The 18,415-nt window shown below is 36.1% G+C and overlaps 1 protein-coding gene across 5 annotated transcripts in view; it reads right to left on the reverse strand.

Moving 5' to 3' along the window:
* Positions 1-1,191: 1,191 nt before the first annotated feature.
* Positions 1,192-18,415, reverse strand: part of LOC126501685 (aldo-keto reductase family 1 member C13-like) — a 78,346-nt gene continuing 61,122 nt past the window's right edge. For 3 of the 5 annotated variants that reach the window (XM_050142504.1, XM_050142502.1, XM_050142505.1), the window contains exons 2-10: positions 14,524-14,652; positions 12,121-12,288; positions 11,208-11,324; positions 10,257-10,334; positions 9,620-9,742; positions 6,747-6,856; positions 6,330-6,495; positions 2,944-3,026; positions 1,192-1,478 (exon numbers count right to left, since the gene is read on the reverse strand). In XM_050142504.1, coding sequence (XP_049998461.1) covers positions 1,436-1,478; positions 2,944-3,026; positions 6,330-6,495; positions 6,747-6,856; positions 9,620-9,742; positions 10,257-10,334; positions 11,208-11,324; positions 12,121-12,288; positions 14,524-14,607 — 972 coding nt within the window. In that variant the 5' untranslated portion in view covers positions 14,608-14,652 and the 3' untranslated portion in view covers positions 1,192-1,435. Of the gene's footprint in view, positions 1,479-2,943; positions 3,027-6,329; positions 6,496-6,746; positions 6,857-9,619; positions 9,743-10,256; positions 10,335-11,207; positions 11,325-12,120; positions 12,289-14,523; positions 14,653-15,026; positions 15,101-15,204; positions 15,275-18,415 lie in introns of all 5 variants that reach the window. The other 2 variants (XM_050142503.1, XM_050142501.1) reach the window with 1 other exon arrangement.

An 18,415-nucleotide genomic window follows, 5' to 3' on the forward strand; every position in this document is an offset into this window, starting at 1 on the left:
TGAAATAAGTTTATTTCTATCTACTTTCTAGAGTTTACAAAGATTCTATGGAAAATGGTTGCTAAGATAAGGAAAAATAGCACCTTGAACCAAAGCTGCTGCTCTGGTGACAGCAGTTGTTGCTGATGTTAGTGTACATCCTGGGCTGAGAGGAAAGGGTAAATTATTTTAGAGAGGATAAGCATAACTTTACTCTGATGAATCTTCAAAGCATTGGACCAATAGGATAAATTATTGTAACTGGATAACATCAACTAGCCAAAATCAAGTAAATCATTGACATTTCCATAAGAAAATGTGAAACTTCGTAACTCCATATGTTTTGATATTCTGTTGTGGCTGTTTTTATTTACTTGATGTTGTAACTTATTATTATGAAGGTAAAATAATGCTCTATGGTCTGTGGAACATGGGCAGGCTCTCTGTGAGTAATATCATATTTACTACATCATCAAACATGAAGAAATAAGTCTGATGCCCAGTTAGAAGTTTCAACTCTACTGATTAATGCTTGTGGTGATAAAAATTGCTTTTCATGCTACCAGAGAAGAAATATAATCATCAATATCATTCGTATACAAATCCTGAAGCTTACAATAGTGACCTGTCATCAAGATATACTTGTGGAATAGTGGTACAAATGTTATGAAAGTAGCCAACCCCAATTTATTAGATTTAAGGTCTGCTACACAAGACACAGCCCATACCTGACACTGTTAATCAGGCTAAGAACCTGAGATTAAATAGGCAATAAGCTCTAGGAAGAAACCTACTACTGTTACTCTAATACAGGAACATAGCAACTCCTGATGACATACTTCTGTACCCACAGATCACTCAACACCCCTGCCACCTCATGGGCCAACACTATCTCGGGAATGTCTCACTGAACATGTCCAGTTCTCTGTAATTTAGAAGTTGTGAGGGAACCCTGGCACTGTGGGTCAGCCTTTCCAAGAATGCTTCCCCTTCCAGACTGAGAACCATAAATATGTGCAATGTGTTTTCTTTTGGACTCATAAGTCAGATGAGCATTCTCACAAATACCTGGTACTTGCAACTTTGCTAGAAGAGAAGGTTACACCCACTATAATCCCTTAAGTTATCATTTCCTAAATTATACACCCAAACTTCTAAAAAAGTTAATTTTTTTGTCTCAAAGATTCAAAAGAAAACAAACCAGGCAAGAAATGCAGACAGTACTAAAGAAAGATCTTTATAGGAATTATTGCCATTATTTCAAAGCATAATGAAAATGTAATAATTTATGGTAGACTGGTGGACACAGCTCTCTCTGAAGTTGGGTTGTTAAGCAGTTCAGACTAAGCATAAATGATAAATGTTCAGTTGACAGCATCTCAGATGTCACTTAGATCAATATCCATATGGAGGGACTTCGAGACTTGATATAGAAGTCAAGACAAAGGCATCCATATTAAAATTCATCAGAAAAAGGATATTCCGGGTGACCCTTACCACTAAAATAGAAAAGAAAAGTATAAAATATTAATGCTTGGATTCATTTTCATGGTGGTAAATCAGAAATCTATGATGCCATCTTTAGACTTAACCACTCAATTTTGCTGGCTGGTTGTAGAATCTACTATTTTTATTTTCATAAACTTGAATATGAAGGAAATGTTTTTAACAAAGTAAAACTGCTGTTGTTTCAAATTAAATTCACTTGTCTAGAGCAGAAAAATGCAAACAGACATAACATATACTTCTTCCTTTTTACTTCTGTATTCAGACTGTTAAAGCATAGAAGGAAACATTATGTCTCATTTTAGTCTCTCAATAAAATAAAAAACTGAATATCATGTTTAATGAAAGTATAAACATTAATCATCACAAAATAATATAAGAATTAATTTCCTTGTCACTTAATTCATTTATTATTTATGTACTGACCATTGTATACAACATAAGGTGTTAAATTCAGGATGTCTCTAATAAGATAGATTCTATGGCTAAGAATCAAGCTTAACATGTAACTTGTAGATCTATAGATTATCACCATAAATTGACAAAATTATTACTTATTATAATACTTAAAATATAACAAGAATTACTAAGTAGTTGCAAGTCTCTAACATGCATTATTGATGTGAGATGTCCTTCTGTATATGTGTTGATTTTATTGGTTAGTGAATAAACTGTTTTTTCCAATGGCTTAGCAGAGTAAAGCCAGGTGGGAACACTGAACAGAAATATATATAGAGAGAGTAGGTGGAGTCAAGGAGATGCCATGCAGCTGCCAAAGGAGAAAGACATGCTGGAACTTTACCCAGTAGGTCGCAGCCTCACGGTGATACACAAAATATAGAAATGGGTCAATTTAAGATATAAGAGCTAGCTAGAATTAAGGTTGAGGCATTGACCAAACATTGTTGTAATTAATATAATTTCTGTACGATTATTCAGGTCTTAGTGTCCAGGAAACGAAAGAGAAGCCTCCACCTACACGTTATGTCTTGTCTTTATCTTTCAATTTTCTCTATTAATCCATTAGCATCTATTAGTGATGCCATTGAAAACTGTCTATCCTTTTAAAGTATCAAATTATATGTCCAAAGAGCAAGAAGTGAGATCAATGTTTTTGTTTATTTGTTTGTATGGTTTTGATTTTGGTTTCTCAAGACATGGTTTCTTCATGCAACAGCCCTAGCTGTCCTGGAACTAGTTCTGTAGACCACACTAACTTTGAACACACAGTACACAACAGCAGAGGCAGGTGGATCTCGAACTCACAGAGATCCACTAGCCTCTGCCTCCTAAGTGCTGGGATTAAAGCATGTGCCACCACCATCCAGCTAAAAATAATTGTCATAATGGCAGCTTTCAAGAAACTACTGAAGTGATTGATTCTATGAACAAACATTCACTGAAAAGGAAAAGACATAAGCTAAAATAAATTCTGACATATTAATAAGAGTGACTTACAATGGAGCAGGTGCATATCTTAAATTTTTGTTCAGGCCATCTAGAATTTTCATATCCTCTGAAGGCAACTCAAATTCAAATACCTATTGAACAATTTGAAACATTTTAGGACAGTGTCCATTTGCAAAATTTAAAAACCCAAGTGAATCATATTTTATTCTACAAATGCAACTTGTGAATATGCAAAGACCCATGAAAGTTATTTTATGACATTAAGCAAGATACTCAAGTGATCAAAGGATATCAGATAAAAATTAAAGGAAACCACTTTTGAGATCTGTTGAAGCAGTACAATCTACCAAAGGGAACTTTATTCAAAGGCCATGGTGCTAGATTTCAAATAATCTAAAATAAATTTCTGAACCCAATAATTCAAATATTTACGTGAATAAATAGAATTCTTTGTAACACAGTTTAAGGTACAATTTATTCAGGTGTTAATTATTTCAAAAAGAAGAAAGTATTTGGCGTGAAAAGGATTTCACTGGCTGGCAATGGGTTTCTTTACATAAAGCAATTTTCTACTAATTTCTAAATTATTGGTACAAATAAATCATCAAATCTTTGGTTATTTCTTTTTCTTAAAGGTGATAAATAAATAGAAAGAGGAAAAGGGGGTAGGAAGCAAAGGAAAGAGGGGTGGAGGGAGGAGGAAAAGCTTACAGGGTCCAAATCTAGCTACTGATTTATCTAGTAAAAAATCACTGAGCAAACTTTTCTTTATATTTAGAAACTAACAAAAGAAAAAAGGATTAATTAGTAAATGATGATAAACAGCACCACTTCTCTTTATAAACTTAACAGGATATATGCAAATGCCTTAATGGAAAAAATTAAGTTGTTAATATATAAAAAGGTCACATAAAATTATAAATTCTCAATATAGTTACATATTAAAATTCTTAATATTTCAAACTTTCAGTTCTTCCTCAACTGATGGAGAAATTTAGTATTTATCTAAAAACTTAAATATTTAAACACTGAAAGATATAATCAAGGTAAACAATAATAAATTAAGAAATTCATACATATATGATTTATCTGCACAGAAAATCATATTTTAGTTTTCATTAAAATCTAATTATATCATCCCCACCTTTGTTCTCTTCACTCTCACATGTCTCATTGCTAATATATGATCTTTTTGTTCAATTATTCTACACACACACATACACACACATGTACATAAACACATTCTGCTGAATCTGTTTGGTGTTGTTTGTTTGAATATCATTTCATGGCTGACCAGTGGCTGTTGGATAAACAAGTACCCCATCCTAACGAAGACCAATTCTACAGGCCTTAGGCTCTTAAAATTATTCGTCTGTAGTTCTCTATCTAGGTATGCTACATTGTGAGATTTCTTCTTTACATGCAGTGGAATCATTTGTCATTGTCCTTATTCAGGTCTTGTTTAAGACCTGAATTATTGTTAAGTCATATTGTCAAGGTAGTTTGTCATATTTTGAAAAGAGGTTCACATAAATAAGACAAAGCCATGATTATAATTACTCTTGCTGGCAATACTACATAGCCATTCAGAACATTATTTAACTGTTCTTTAATTTTTATTTTACATAATTTCAGAAGCTGCACTTCAACTAGAGTTTGGAAAGAAATGCACTTTTTAAATATATTTGGTGTATGGTGTTATGTTCTCAATGAAAAAAAGAACATGACATTTAACCACAAAATAAAGGAATGAAGAAACACAATAAAGAGAAATGTTTGCTAATGAAAATAAACAAACACACACATATACACACACAGAGCACAGCAGAATTTAGGATAGAAGATATGTAAGGTAATTAATGTGGAGAAGATATAAATGCTGCAAATTAATTAAAACTCATATTATCAAGTCTTCACCCTCCATGCAAATGTGCACCTACTTCTACTAACAGGCAATGTCCTTATTCTGACTCCTTTAATTTTAATTCTTTCTGTCCTTTGTCTATTTCCAGATGTGTATATACAGTATTCATGTGTTTTTTATATGTAGGGGTTCACATATGTGTGTATTGTATGTGGAAGACTGAGGTTGATACCAGACTTCATCCACATAGCTCTTGTACTTTATTCATTGAGACAGGATCTCTCCATCAGACCCAGAGAACAACAATATGACTGTTTTCACCAGTCAACTTACTCTTGGGAATCCCTTATCTCTGCCTGCAAAGCTCAATTAGAGGAGTGCACCATACCTACCTGGAATGTGAGTTCTGTGGATCTAAAGTCCAGTCCCAGGTTTGCTTGGCAAGAACTTTAATAACTGAACCATCTCCCAGGTCTTAACTTAGCAGAATATGTGGTAGATAATTATTTCCTAGATTTAAAGTCTTTGCAAGTATTGACTCAGTGTCTTGAAAGAGGAATATGTGAGGAAAGGAAGCCTATACCATTTGGCTAATGAATGAAAACTATTTGGGGCTAAAGAACATCACAGAAAAGATCAACTGTATCCTGAGTCAGATGGATATCATCATCTTGCAAATATATACACTAGTTCTTTAAATGTACTTGAGAGAACGCAAGGTAGACAGACCACTCAGTGCTCAGATATAACTCTAGAAAAAATATAAAGCCATAAAATAATGAGCTAAAAAATATACTCTATATTAAAACTCTAGGTTGGACCTGGTTCATTTTTCAATTGTTTTACATAATGGTATAACAAAGTTCTTGTAGTTGAAAATAGAAGGTCAACAAATATAGGTTAGTCTTCAATAAAGGAATATGATCTTAGCCAGTAAAGCAACTCATGAGAAATAAATACATCCATATTAAAATATGTGTGCATGATACTAGCTATGGCCCCCTGGTTTAAACACTATTTCATCTTCCAGAGCAGGTTAGAGTCCCAGAACACACAGTGCAGCTCACAATCATTCACAACTTCAGCTCCACAGCACCCCTTTCTAGCCTCTGCAGATACCCAGGCATGGACATGGTGCACAGACATGTATGCAGCCAAAACATCTATACATATAAATAAAAACTAACAAACAAAAATAAAATAAAATATGTGAATATGCAAGTCAAATACAAAATAAAGCCACAAAGTTTATCATATGAAAATATCTACCCAAACTTAAACTCTCAGTTCATCAAACAATGAAGAGACCCATTGCAAAGCTGTTCACAGTGCACAGCTGACTTAATTCTGAATTCTAAATTTCTGTGTTCTCTCTAAATAGAATTTTATCAAGCTAAGTTGTTATGATGTAGAGTAGAACAAAACATTTCTGCATGCAACTGAAATCTCACGTGAGCAGGAAATGCTAGGGAGATTGTCTGGGCCAAAAAGTTCCCTAAGAGATTTCAAAGAAGAAAATAGAAGACAGATGATGTGTAAGAGCCCAGATGCCCACAGCCTCCCTGGTCACCTGTAAGTTCTCTTTTATCTCATTCTCTTTGTAACTCTGGGCAAGGACCACGATTCCACGTTGAAGATGGTAACGAAGAGCAATCTGGGCCGGACTTCGCTTGTGCTTTTTTGCAATGTCACAAAGAACTGGATCATTCAAGAGAACAGGGGAGTTTGGGTCCACCCTGGAAATAAAGGCCGAAATCGTTAGCTTCAAAAGTTAAGAATTGTTAGGAGGCTTCAGAACCAGGGGTCTTCAAAAAAAAAAAAATATGTTGGACCAGTAACATTTCCATCATCAAGATCTCCTCAAAAATGGAAATTCTTCTCTCTCTCTTAACAAGTTCAAAATGAGCATCTGAAACCTGAGTTTATGTTATTATTAAAAAGATTTCACCATTACTGGTGTTTGGAGTAAACTCCTTACTGTCCTTACCATCGTTTAGGTCGTTGAGATCCAAGAGCACAGTAGGCAACTAGAACAATGTCCTTTGACTTGCAGTAGTTCAACAGCTTGCTCTGGTTCAGGTAAAGATGGCATTCCACCTTTAGAATAGAGGGACAAACAGAATGTTATCTAATTATACAAAATACTGGTGTTTATGTAAAAGAGAAGGATTAAATAAAAAATGTAACATATTTAGATTATCAATATAATTTAATCTGCATCTTTAAAACTTAATTTCACATCTATATACTAATATGGCACAAAAATATTTTTATTATGATAAAATAATTCTATAAAGCAGATCTTGAAGTTCAAATTCCAATTTGGATTACAAAGAGAAAACACAGTACTGACTCGAAGACATTTCCAAAAATAACTGGGAAATTTAAATATACGCAAGTTCAGATTATGGAAGAGAATTATTGTTAATTTTTTTAAACACAAGTCTAACAATGTCTGATCACATCTCCTTCTTTGGGAGTTATCTTCTGAACTTTCTGAAGGTGAACACTTAAAGAAACTACTTTGAAGAAGGTCCTAAGAATGTTTCTGAAATAGAGCCAGTGGGTTACATTACTTGCTGACAAGTCAGACCTGGGTTTTTTTCAATGAAACTCACAAGTCCTCTCCTGTCCTCCTTTACAGATGTACCGTAACACACACATACATACACACACACACAAGCATACACACATGTACATACACAACACAAATGCACACACCCAAATGTAATTTTAAAAATTAAAGAAAATATTGGAAAGATATAAAGTAAATATATATGTAGAGATATACCCTGAATGGGTGTATTTGTCCATGTGACAAACTGTCACTATTTTGAGATACAGGTTAGGAAGCAAAAATATTCTTCATCAGTCTATCAATTATTTAGGATGCTTCACAAAAATTATGATAAAAATTTTTTGAGAAAATTAATGCCATACACACACACACACACACATATATATATATATATATTTGTTATATTGGAAAGTCACAATTTCATGTTATTATGAAAAAAAACGTAATGACCTGAAACAGTATTTTCTATTCAGGAAAAGCTATTAATAGCAGACCAGTTCATGATAGCTAAGTTAGGGAACCAGCATGGCTGCCAACAACAGAGGAAAGGATAGCCCTTAGGTGGTTTCTAAGCACAGTGGAAGTTTTTATTTATAAATATGTATAAAGTTAACTGCATGTAGAAAAATTAGTGCATTGGAGATAATCACAGTAAGTAAATTAAAACAGTTGAAGAAAGACAAGTAACCCACTTTTTCTCTTTTCTAAGTCCTTGACCTTGTAGATATATGAAATCCTACATGGACAGATGACTTGAAAGTTGAGACAAGCTGATTGGGGAACAAAGAAGAAAGAGGAAGAGACAGAGAAGAGTGGCTCTGCTTCTTCCTCCAGATCGAGGGCCGCATTAGTCCATGTGGATGCAGGGAGCAGAACTGGAGAACAAGGTTAGGATGGCTGTGAGTGTGACAGAGACAGCCCTCCAGGAGACAGACTTTGGTGAATCAGCTCAACTGTATTCCATGTTATAAGGAAAATATAGAATCGGGGGGCTTGAGGACAAACCCAGATTGAGATTAAGTGGCATGCTCCTATCATAAGACCACATATGTGACAACAGATTTCTATAGCAAAACTCCCAGCACGAGCCTTCTAGCAGGAATCTGTGCCAAGGGTCAATAAATATCAGGAGTCTGGCTAAGAGACAGCTTTTAGATAAGATCAGCCCTCCACACCCAGGGACAGTCTCTAGATGAGGGCAGTAGAGAGCAGGAAGTATTGCTGAAAAGAGAGGGAGCTTCCATGTACTGTGCTTTTGGAAAAAGCTGCCAGGCCATGATAAAGTGAAAACTCTGACCAGCCATCAAGGCCTTCTAGCAGAGAGTGCAGTAAAGTGGTCTTAGGGCCTGTGCCAGGCAACACTTCCTTTATGTCCAGCACACTGCTCTTTTCTGGTGCACTCTGTAAGATGCCTTTTTTTTTTTTCTGATCTATAGTGAAATACTTCAACTGCCTGCAAATCTTTTCTTTACCACCATAGCAGCCAGGTCGCTACAGTTTCCAGACAAAGATCTTTGTGACATGATGAGAATGTGTTAAATTGTAATAGAGAATATAGGGCCACTCACAGAATACATGCATGCGTTTAAAATAGCTTATAAGAGATGAGGAAGAAAAGAAACGCTCACCTAGAGGTTTTCTGGCACAGAATCTACTGTATGTTCTGCATGTAATTTCCAAGTGTAGCTTTTATCCAACATTAATAGCACTATGAAAAGGCGATCAGTTAAATGTGTGTGGTTTTTAGACATGTGCACGGTTTTTAGCTACACTCCCTGCAGCTAGGTCTTATTTTTAAAATCCCAAGACCGGGCATACTAAGAGGAAAGAAAAACCCTTTTGCCTCCAAAGCTGCACTGCCTACTCATCTCGCTCATTTTCATTTTCTCCTTTCACTGCTCATTCTATGTTCTTATGGCCTTCTCACTATAAGTCGGCCCATTTGCCAGTACCTTCACTTGTCTGATAGACTACATTTTCCCAGGTCATAGAAGTCTACTTTGATCCTGAAATACTACTAGTGACATCTGCTTCCTGGATGACTTTAAATCTCCACATTTTGCACCAGTTGGACACGACAATATGGTCTCCTTTTCACAAAATTTAATACCGCAAACCTTAATTTTAGAATCTCAAAGTATCCTTTGCTACAGTGACACTATTCTTGGAATCTTCTTTTCAATGAAAATAAGATGACCTGAGGAAGGATCAAATGGACTGGAGGCATCAGAACAGAGATAAGGAAAAGTATATGAGACTAAGGGGAGTGTGAAGTTTCTCACCTGGTTGCAGACAGGCTTGTACTTAAGCCCAGGCTTATTCAAGATTTTCTCCAGCTGTCTGCTATTAAAGTTGGATACCCCAATGGACTTGACCAATCCTGCATCCTTACACTTCTCCATGGCCTAGAAACGAAGGAGTTGTGAAGAGTCATATTTACATTGAAATAAATGCAAAAAGGAACAGTTAAGAGTGTACCATTTTGCTCTGGACATACAGTTCAGTGGCAGAGCACTTGCTAGCAGTGAAAGACCCTGGGTTTGATCATTATCACACTAACACTGAGAAAGTGCACTAGGGAGACACTGCCCAGATGATTGCTGAAATTGAATGTGAAGAACCCAAAGAGTGAAGATAAGAGAGGAAGAAAGTGACAGCCATGAAGGAATTACTGCATCCTCACTAAGAACCAGATTTTCACACTACATATGTTGGCAAAATACATTTATTCCTGTTGTCTTGAGTCCTTCTTCATTGCCCTTCATTACACTGTAGTAATGCATGGCTCCCCTTCCCTCTGGTAACACACCTATGTAAACATAATGAATTTATACACCCAAAGGCATATACCCCTCTTTCTCAAGCATGACCCTGTTTCCCTCTCCCAGCTCCCCCACTGTCCCTCTTCCAACTGCTCACCTCCCATGTGGCACAGAAATCCACTGTGTCCAATAATGCATTCCCATGTTCATCTTCTGGAAACAGATCCTCCCCTGGCTGGAACAAAAACAGTCTTCACAATAATCTGACTAAACACAATTATAATCAAAGGAATAGCTAGAAATAGAACACTAAATATGTATTAACAAGAGCATCATTCTATGTACTTACATTTACAAAGCGATTTATATATGGAAGTATAAGGAGTATTCTCAGGAACTTGAACTAGTTTCTTGTATAAAGTGTATATATATATATGTATATATATATATATATACACTATATAATAGTTTTACAAACATATTAGTTATTATTGTTATTAGTAAACAGTATTCTCACAGATCTATCTGTAGTCTCCTAACTGTTGTCCATTACTTTGTTACTTCTTATTCATGCTTTTGATGAGAGATTTCTTTTTCACTAAAAATTTTAGTAGAAATACAGTCCTGACCTCCAGTAATAGATTTCAGTCCTGACACAAGTCAAATACTCAATATTCTTTTCCTACCTGAGCATATTTTGGCAATAGGAAAGTTTGTCCACTAAAGATGGTTAATCAAAGTTGTATTCCAAGCTAATTTTGATGGAGGAAAACTTAATGATGCTATAAAAAGGTGATAACCAGAAAGCTTGAACTCTCTCAATGCCACAAGAAAACAAAATGCTTTACTAAAACCTCTATACCTAGTAGCATAATATGAGAAATGCATAAATAGTGTCATTTTTGAACATTTTTTGAGTCTGTAATTCTAGCAATTGCTTGGTCTTCCAATTTTATGGCCATTTGCATAATATATTTTGAGTAGATTATGTAACACATAAATTGCATTTACATAAAAATAAAATAGAACTTTATCTTGATCATCCAGAAAAAAATGATAACCATGCCATTGTCAAAGTTGATAAAGTCTGACCATTCAAATTGCTTACCTTCATTGGCACTGGGTAATGAAGAATATAGAGGTCAACATAATCCAGTTGAAGGTTTTTCAATGATTTTTCCAAGTTAGATCGAACCAGCTCTGGTCTAAAGAAAGTGCACCAAAGCTATTTACATGAAAGAATGGAAGTAATCCTAGATTAGTAAACAATCCAAATATGGAAGTTTTACTTATCTAATATAAATACATTTGCACTATGTAGAAACTTATAATCAAAAGACATGAAATCCCCTTTGTTCCGTGGTTTTTATTAATCTGACTTACAAATATGAACTTGATCATAAGTTTGTTTTAATCCTTCAAAAATAAAAGAAAATTTCTCAAAAGATAAAACTCATATTTGTTACTAATAATATTCAGTCTCTAAATTAAATCTCACATAGATCAAAAGCAATTACTAATCTAATTATTTGATCCAATTTTACCATTAGAGAAGAGTTAGCATCCCTTTGTTTACATAATTGAACAGAAGCAACAGCTGACATTTTAATGTGTGACAGACACTAATAATTGTACTTAACCTTTAATATGAAAGTTTTCTTTTACCGCTCTTAACTGGTTAAAGATAAAATTAGTATTTGATATATAATAGATTTTACAAAGCTATCAAGGAGATAGAGAAAGCCACAATTTCATAGTTTAAGCTGAATTCACAGCCCATGTTAAAAAATGTACTACTTTGAATTGAGGTTCAGAAAAGAAAGGGACTTCAGAGTGATATATTTGAGAACAATGAGAATTTAAAATCTTTTTTGCTTTTCATGAACTCATCTACAAATTATATGTAATAAAAAATGTACCAGTATGTATATTTTATCAGTTGAATCGTGATCCAATTAATGTTTGCGTGCCTACATCACATTTCAGTTCATCTGTGAATCTGAGAACTACACACACAATACCTTTGTAGTGAGGAATATGTCTTCTCTCTTCAAAAGGCCAGCTGTAATCTTGCTTCGAATAGCCTGCCCTACATCCTTTTCTGTTTGATACACATAAGCAGTATCGATGTGGCAGAACCCAGCGTCTAGAGCTAAATTTATAGCCTCCAGTGGCTTATTTTCAGGAACCTAAAGAGTAAACAAAAGCAGAATTTAAAGGCATGTAAGAGAGGGGTTGAAATGGGTGTAGTGGACAAAAAGGAGAAATTTTATATTCCTAGGTCATTCTCATGCTACTTTACTACCTAACAAGAGACTGGTTTCCTGGCCACTGAAATTTCACCTCCTGTATAACTTAACAGTATCCACAAACAGTAACTATGAAGATCACCGACACAGAGGTGATTTCAGGAGCCTTTCCCCCATATCTAGGATAGCTGAGCATTTGAGCATTTGAGGTAATAAGTTTCAACCTACTTTCACTGAGTTCTTCCTGGATAATAATGAGAATGTCATATTCCATAACTCCTTCATACCCATGCAATAATGATCAATTATTGCACCAGAGGACCTCAAGTAGACCTCAAATTCAGTGATTATTCTATAAATGCTTACAGAACTGAGTATATAGAAAGAGCCCCTGTTATAATTTATGGGGTCACAAGTACAATGAACACAGGAGAAAGGTATTTGGAACAAAACAGATAAGAGATACAAATTCAGTGCAGCATCATGAGTCTTCCCCCAGTGAAATACTGAGCTTTTTTTTTTTTTTGCATCAAATTGTGACAATACATGGAAAATCTCATCTGTATAGAAAGTTGTTCCTAATTTGTAAGGGATTATTCATGTTAGGTTATCAGCCCTTAAAACAAAAGTTACATTGTTTAATGAAAATATAACCAGACTTAAATTTCAGATTATTGCTTACTTTGCCACAACATTCATATGTTAAAGGATAGAGGATCATGCCCCGTCGAACTACTTTTGCATTTATTTAAAAACATCAAAGTTAGACATGGCACACAACATCTTTAATCCCAGTACTCCTGAAGCAGTGAGTTCAAGATCTGCCTGGTCTACATAGCAAATCCCGGGACCAGAGCTTCACAGTAAGACCCTGTCTCAGAACAAACTTAAAAAAAAAAAAAAACAGGAAAAAGAAATTCTTTTCATGATGATGGTATAGTAAATGAGATGGTGGCTCTAAGCATTGAACCCTGAGGCCTGTAGAAGTGAGCAAGCTACAGGGCTACTCAGGCTGAGACTTCTATAGTGATTGTGGCCTCTTTCTTTTTCTAAACTGTTGTTTTTGATTAATTTTCTGTGAGAATGTTTTGCCTGCATATATGTCTGTGCACCATATGCATGCAGTGTCTGTGGAGGACAGAAAAGGTTGTTAGATCACTAGAACTGGAGTTACTGATGGTTGTGAACTGCCATGTACCTGCTTGGAATAAAATCCTGGTTCCTGAAGAGCAATAAATAAATAAGTAAATGCTCATAAACCACTGAAGATATCTCCTGCCCCATTGCCTTCCTTTTCTTTTGGCAATTTTACCATAAGAAGTAATTAAGTCCTATCATATTTCTTCAGTCTTGCTCTTTGGCTATTTCCAACAAGATAAGGTATAGACCAGACAATATGGCCATTGGCATGCCATACATATCCTTGTAAAAATTACAGATAATACGTGAGTTCAAAGTTTAAAACAATAATTCACTTATCTTAAAATCGAATGATCAAAGATTTTAAAACATGAAATTCCTTCCAGGTTTGTAAACTGTCATTTTTGCTCACTTCTTTTCAGAGCACCTTCTGGACCATTATGCTATAAACCTAATGTGCATTAGCAAAGACCAGCATCTCACACCTGCCATTTTCACCATCATGATGCTGCAATGTCCACCCAGTACCCACAGTTGAGAGTGGTGCATTGGATGTTTTACTTAACTCAGGTGCAGCATTTGCTGTGAAATACTGACCACGCCCAAAACAGAATTGCAGTCATCCTAGGACTTTTATTCTGTTTCTCATCTATACAAATATTCCACATGCTAATTTTTTAAGTCTGGCATTTTTGGGGGTATGGGGAAAATACCATAGAATATAGAGCTAAAAAGAGGAATCCTCCCTTCTTCCAATCAGCATCAAATCAAGAAAGCTAACAGTGTTCCAGACTGGTAACTTTGATTTCTTCTACAGAGCCAAGACACACTGAACCATTGACAAATGATCATATAAGACCTTGACACAGGCCAAACTATCTTCTTTCTCATATGTAGTATAGCTCTAGTCTAGGGAAACAAAACTCCGTGAGTTCCACAGAGTCCCATGGGAATGGGTGACTTGACAGCTTTATCTCCCCCATCCTCCCTTAGGCTGTTTTCTCCTGAACCCTCCACCAACACCATAGTTCTTACCTCTTCAGGCTTGTATGTGCCAAAGCCCAGTGCTGGAATGAAGTGGCCATCATTTAGCTTCACACGCTGCTGGTTGGAACTCATTGTTTAGCACTCTTCTGACTAAGCAGGTTCTGATTCTCCTGCAGCCTTTGTGGAACAGTGAATATGCAAGAGCCTTATGTCAACCTTCTGGCTAATGGATAACCAGAAGCCCATACCCTCTAATGGGTAGGCGGGGTTACTCTCTGGTTAATGATTAAACAATACTCCTAACTGATTAATGGTTAACCAGTGACACTACCCGTTTAACAATTAAGCAACAGAGAAGGGAGGAGTAGGAAATTTAAAGCACTACTTCACAGGTCATTTGGTTCCATTCAGAAATATAAAAGATAATTTTGTAGTGAATCATTACATAGTTGTAATTTCTTTTAGTAAAATTTCTCTTTAAACTCTAAAAATTACTGTAAGCTATTGCAGTGGTTAAGTGAACAATGACTAGGAGCTTTCCACATAGAAACCTATTCTTTTCTGGTTATGGATGTCTCAAGTCTCCGCTAGTCTCAAGTCAGCAGCACTCTTAGGTCTTGTTCCCCTAAAAGAGACGATATCAAATACATCATAGCAATTGAGCAAGCAGGCTAGCACTGAATTTTAACAAACAATGAAACAAGAATAAACTTCAAAATAAGAGCATACCAAGCTTGGCAGCAGTGGCCTTGCTTCTTACAGGCATGCTCTCCTCTCTCTTATCTCTTCATCGCGGGCACTTTTAGGGAAAAAAAAAAGCCTGTTTCTCTTAGATTTTACCTAAATTTCAGTCTAAGAAGCAAGGAACAGAATTTAAATAATACCAAAGTTGAAAAGAAAAAAAGTGACAACACTGGGCACATACTCCTTTGTGAGAAAATTCCTGAGGACAGTTTGAGATTTTCCAGGCAGAGTCAACCACTCCTGCATGTTGTTCTTTATGACCTGGTTGTGGGTCTTTGAAACTGGCCCAGTGAGAATCAACACTACCAAATATTATCATATCCTATTTTATCCACCTACACCATCTGCCCAACCTTCCAAGGGCTGTGAGTTGTCGCAATTAAAATGACCCCTACAGTGATCCAAAAAGTGTGTATTGGTGGAATACATACTTTGTTGGTAATAAACAACTAACTAATTGGCCTTAAAACCCAATCAACAGTGGGTAAAACAGTCCTGGAACCAGAAACCTAGTCAACTACCCAGGACTAGTGAAGCCATGGATTTTCGAGAAGAGCCTAAGTTATTATACGCCTAACAACATTTTAAATATCTGTTCTTAAATTCAAAGACAAGTGTAATCCTCAGTTTTTCCTCATCAAGGAAATGTCTCTTGGCAGCAGGCATAGGTCTTTTCAGAAAATCACAACTAATCAAAATGTACATTTGTGGAGTCCAGTCCCAACTGACATATCCACAGCACGGCTCCTGCAGTGTGAGGCTCAGGGATAATCGATTGCTCTCTATATCTTGATGTGGAGAGACCATTGGTCAGTTCACTTCCTGTTCAACAATCGACTTTTGAAATCTTTCAGGGAAGAGAGGATGCAGCTTGTCTGGCTAGTTCTTCCTGGGTGAGGGCATTGTTATAAGGAACATCTGGATAAGAGATCACAGAGTCCTCCAAGGAATGAAGTTCAGAGACTCTTAAAAAGAAAAAGGTGATAATAGGGGCCAAAGAATAGCATCACTTGGTCACTATCAGTTAAAGATTTTGGGTGTTGAGCCTTGAAGGTATCACTTGTACAAAGATGCTAAGTGAACAAGAACCAGAGAGACAAAACAAAATTCAAACCATGAATGTTGTGGGCGACTGTTGGTATAAGAAACATGCAATTTTTTTACTTGAAAATTCTAAGGAAGACTTAGATCATTTCGTGCAAGCAAGCTGTGATGTGTCTGGATCTGGTCCAGAAGAGGTGCACCACTAACTTTTGCATAACTATTTGAAAAGTAATCTGGTGGTTCATGTTACAAACAAATTTGATTGCCCATTAAAGGAGGAGCAAGGAGTCAAAATGTTTAATATCATAGTAAATGAGAGGCTAACCAGGGCCAAACCTGTTTAAACAATGTTAGAAAAACCTTTGGAAATACTTTTATGGGAGTCAAGACAGGATTTATGTGAGGAGGCCAGAGGGGAGAGTGAATGTGTCATTACAATACCTCCCAGAAGGATAATTTCAGTAGCAGGAGCTGTGGAGCATAGTCCACAGATTTGCTTACCTGAACCTTGGTGCCCTTAGAAGAGAAAGCACAGTGGGTAATTGGTTTATTGCTTCAGTGTGGTCCTCCCCTTCTCATTCTGAGTCTTTGTGAAACATAAGCCTTTGTCCTGAGCTGTAGGTTCAGTCATTAATTCCTTGGAGTTTGACAGCCTTTTGAACACTGTCCCTTTTACACTAGATAAAACCAGTCATTTGCTTTTTATATGTATATATGTTTGGGAGCACAGGGGTCCCCTGGGTCAACTAGATCAAATAAGAGTCTTAGTTGGAGCAGATAGCATTATTTTGTTTTATGCACTGGGAAGCATTTAAAACATATGAGAGGTTAAATAACTAAGCTCCTTAAAGAGTCAGGGAATCTCCTAGAGACCTTTAATTGTTTCTACTTTCCTCTATCAAGTGTGCCATCTGAAGGAATGGGGAAGTTTCTTGCTGACCATACAGCTTAACATAGAAGCACAGAGAATACTCTATTTTCTTTGAGTGTACGTGTAGTCTATGTGCAGCTTAGAGTTCAGTAGTTGGAAATTCTAAGGCCTCTCCAATTACAAGGACAAGTGACTTACCAGAGAAGCCAAACATTCCTAAGGGTTCCTTTTCCCTCTGTTCTGGCTGACTTGGGAAGATAAGGTTCAAAACACTAGCTATCCTTCTAGACCTCCCATTCTCGTTGAGTATGCCTGCAAACTTGGGCTTTCAGCATCCACAAGGAAAGTTTTCTTCATCTTGTGCAGTGACAGATTTTTTTTTATTGCTAACCTTTCTGTGGCAGGCAAAGTTTAGATGAGAACAGGTTTTTAACAAATAAGGCAGAAAATATAACTATCTTGATAAAACACAAATTTTTCTCTAACCCAAACTTTATCAATGATACAAATCATATACTTTTACACTGAGCTAAGCCCAGGCTTTATATCAGTGTACTGAATTCTGGCCTTAGAGATTTTAGTAACCTTTACTTATCATATACATGCCTTCTGGAAATCCCTCCTCCACAAATGTTTGTAACTTACATTCTACTTTATAGTCTCTCCTTCCTAATTACGGATTCTTTTCTGTCTAATTCCCTTCCTTACCTTGAAACAGTAACATAAACAAATATATCAACTTACACAAAGGGAACTGAATCCAAATTATTTTCATAGTTTAAAGTAACCCATAGTACTGGCCCACATGTTCTTAAACTATAAGATTCTTGTCCGTGGTAACTCCTAGGCAGACTTAATCTCTGCTTGGATAATTTAAAATTTTTCTTTTACATAATTTTCTTGGTCTCATATGATTCTGAGGGTTTCAGAATGTTGGATTCTGACAAGGCCAGGCTATGATACGAACTTCCAAGGACCTCAAACAGTGAATTACCAAACAAGAAAAGGCATGTAAGAAAACACACCGAGCCAAAACTGTGTGTATGCTAACCTTGCAATTGTGGTTTGAGACGCAAAATGTGTCTGTTCCAATGAAGGACTGTGAAAAATTGCAAATGGTTTCGTTTTCATAGGGAACCAATGCCTACTGCACAGGAGACTTTCCTTAAGTGAGAGCAGGCTGCACCCAGGACCCTTACCCTAGTTCCAACTCGCAAAGCTTTTCCGTGACATTGGAAATGGGCAATAACAAGCAATAGAAACAGGCCTTTCTCCCCTCAG

This window comes from Alexandromys fortis, unplaced genomic scaffold (genome assembly GCF_014885135.2).
Source record: "Alexandromys fortis isolate MF-2015 unplaced genomic scaffold, M_Fortis_MF-2015_v1.1 scaffold_5, whole genome shotgun sequence".
In the NCBI taxonomy this organism is placed as follows: Eukaryota; Metazoa; Chordata; class Mammalia; order Rodentia; family Cricetidae; genus Alexandromys; species Alexandromys fortis.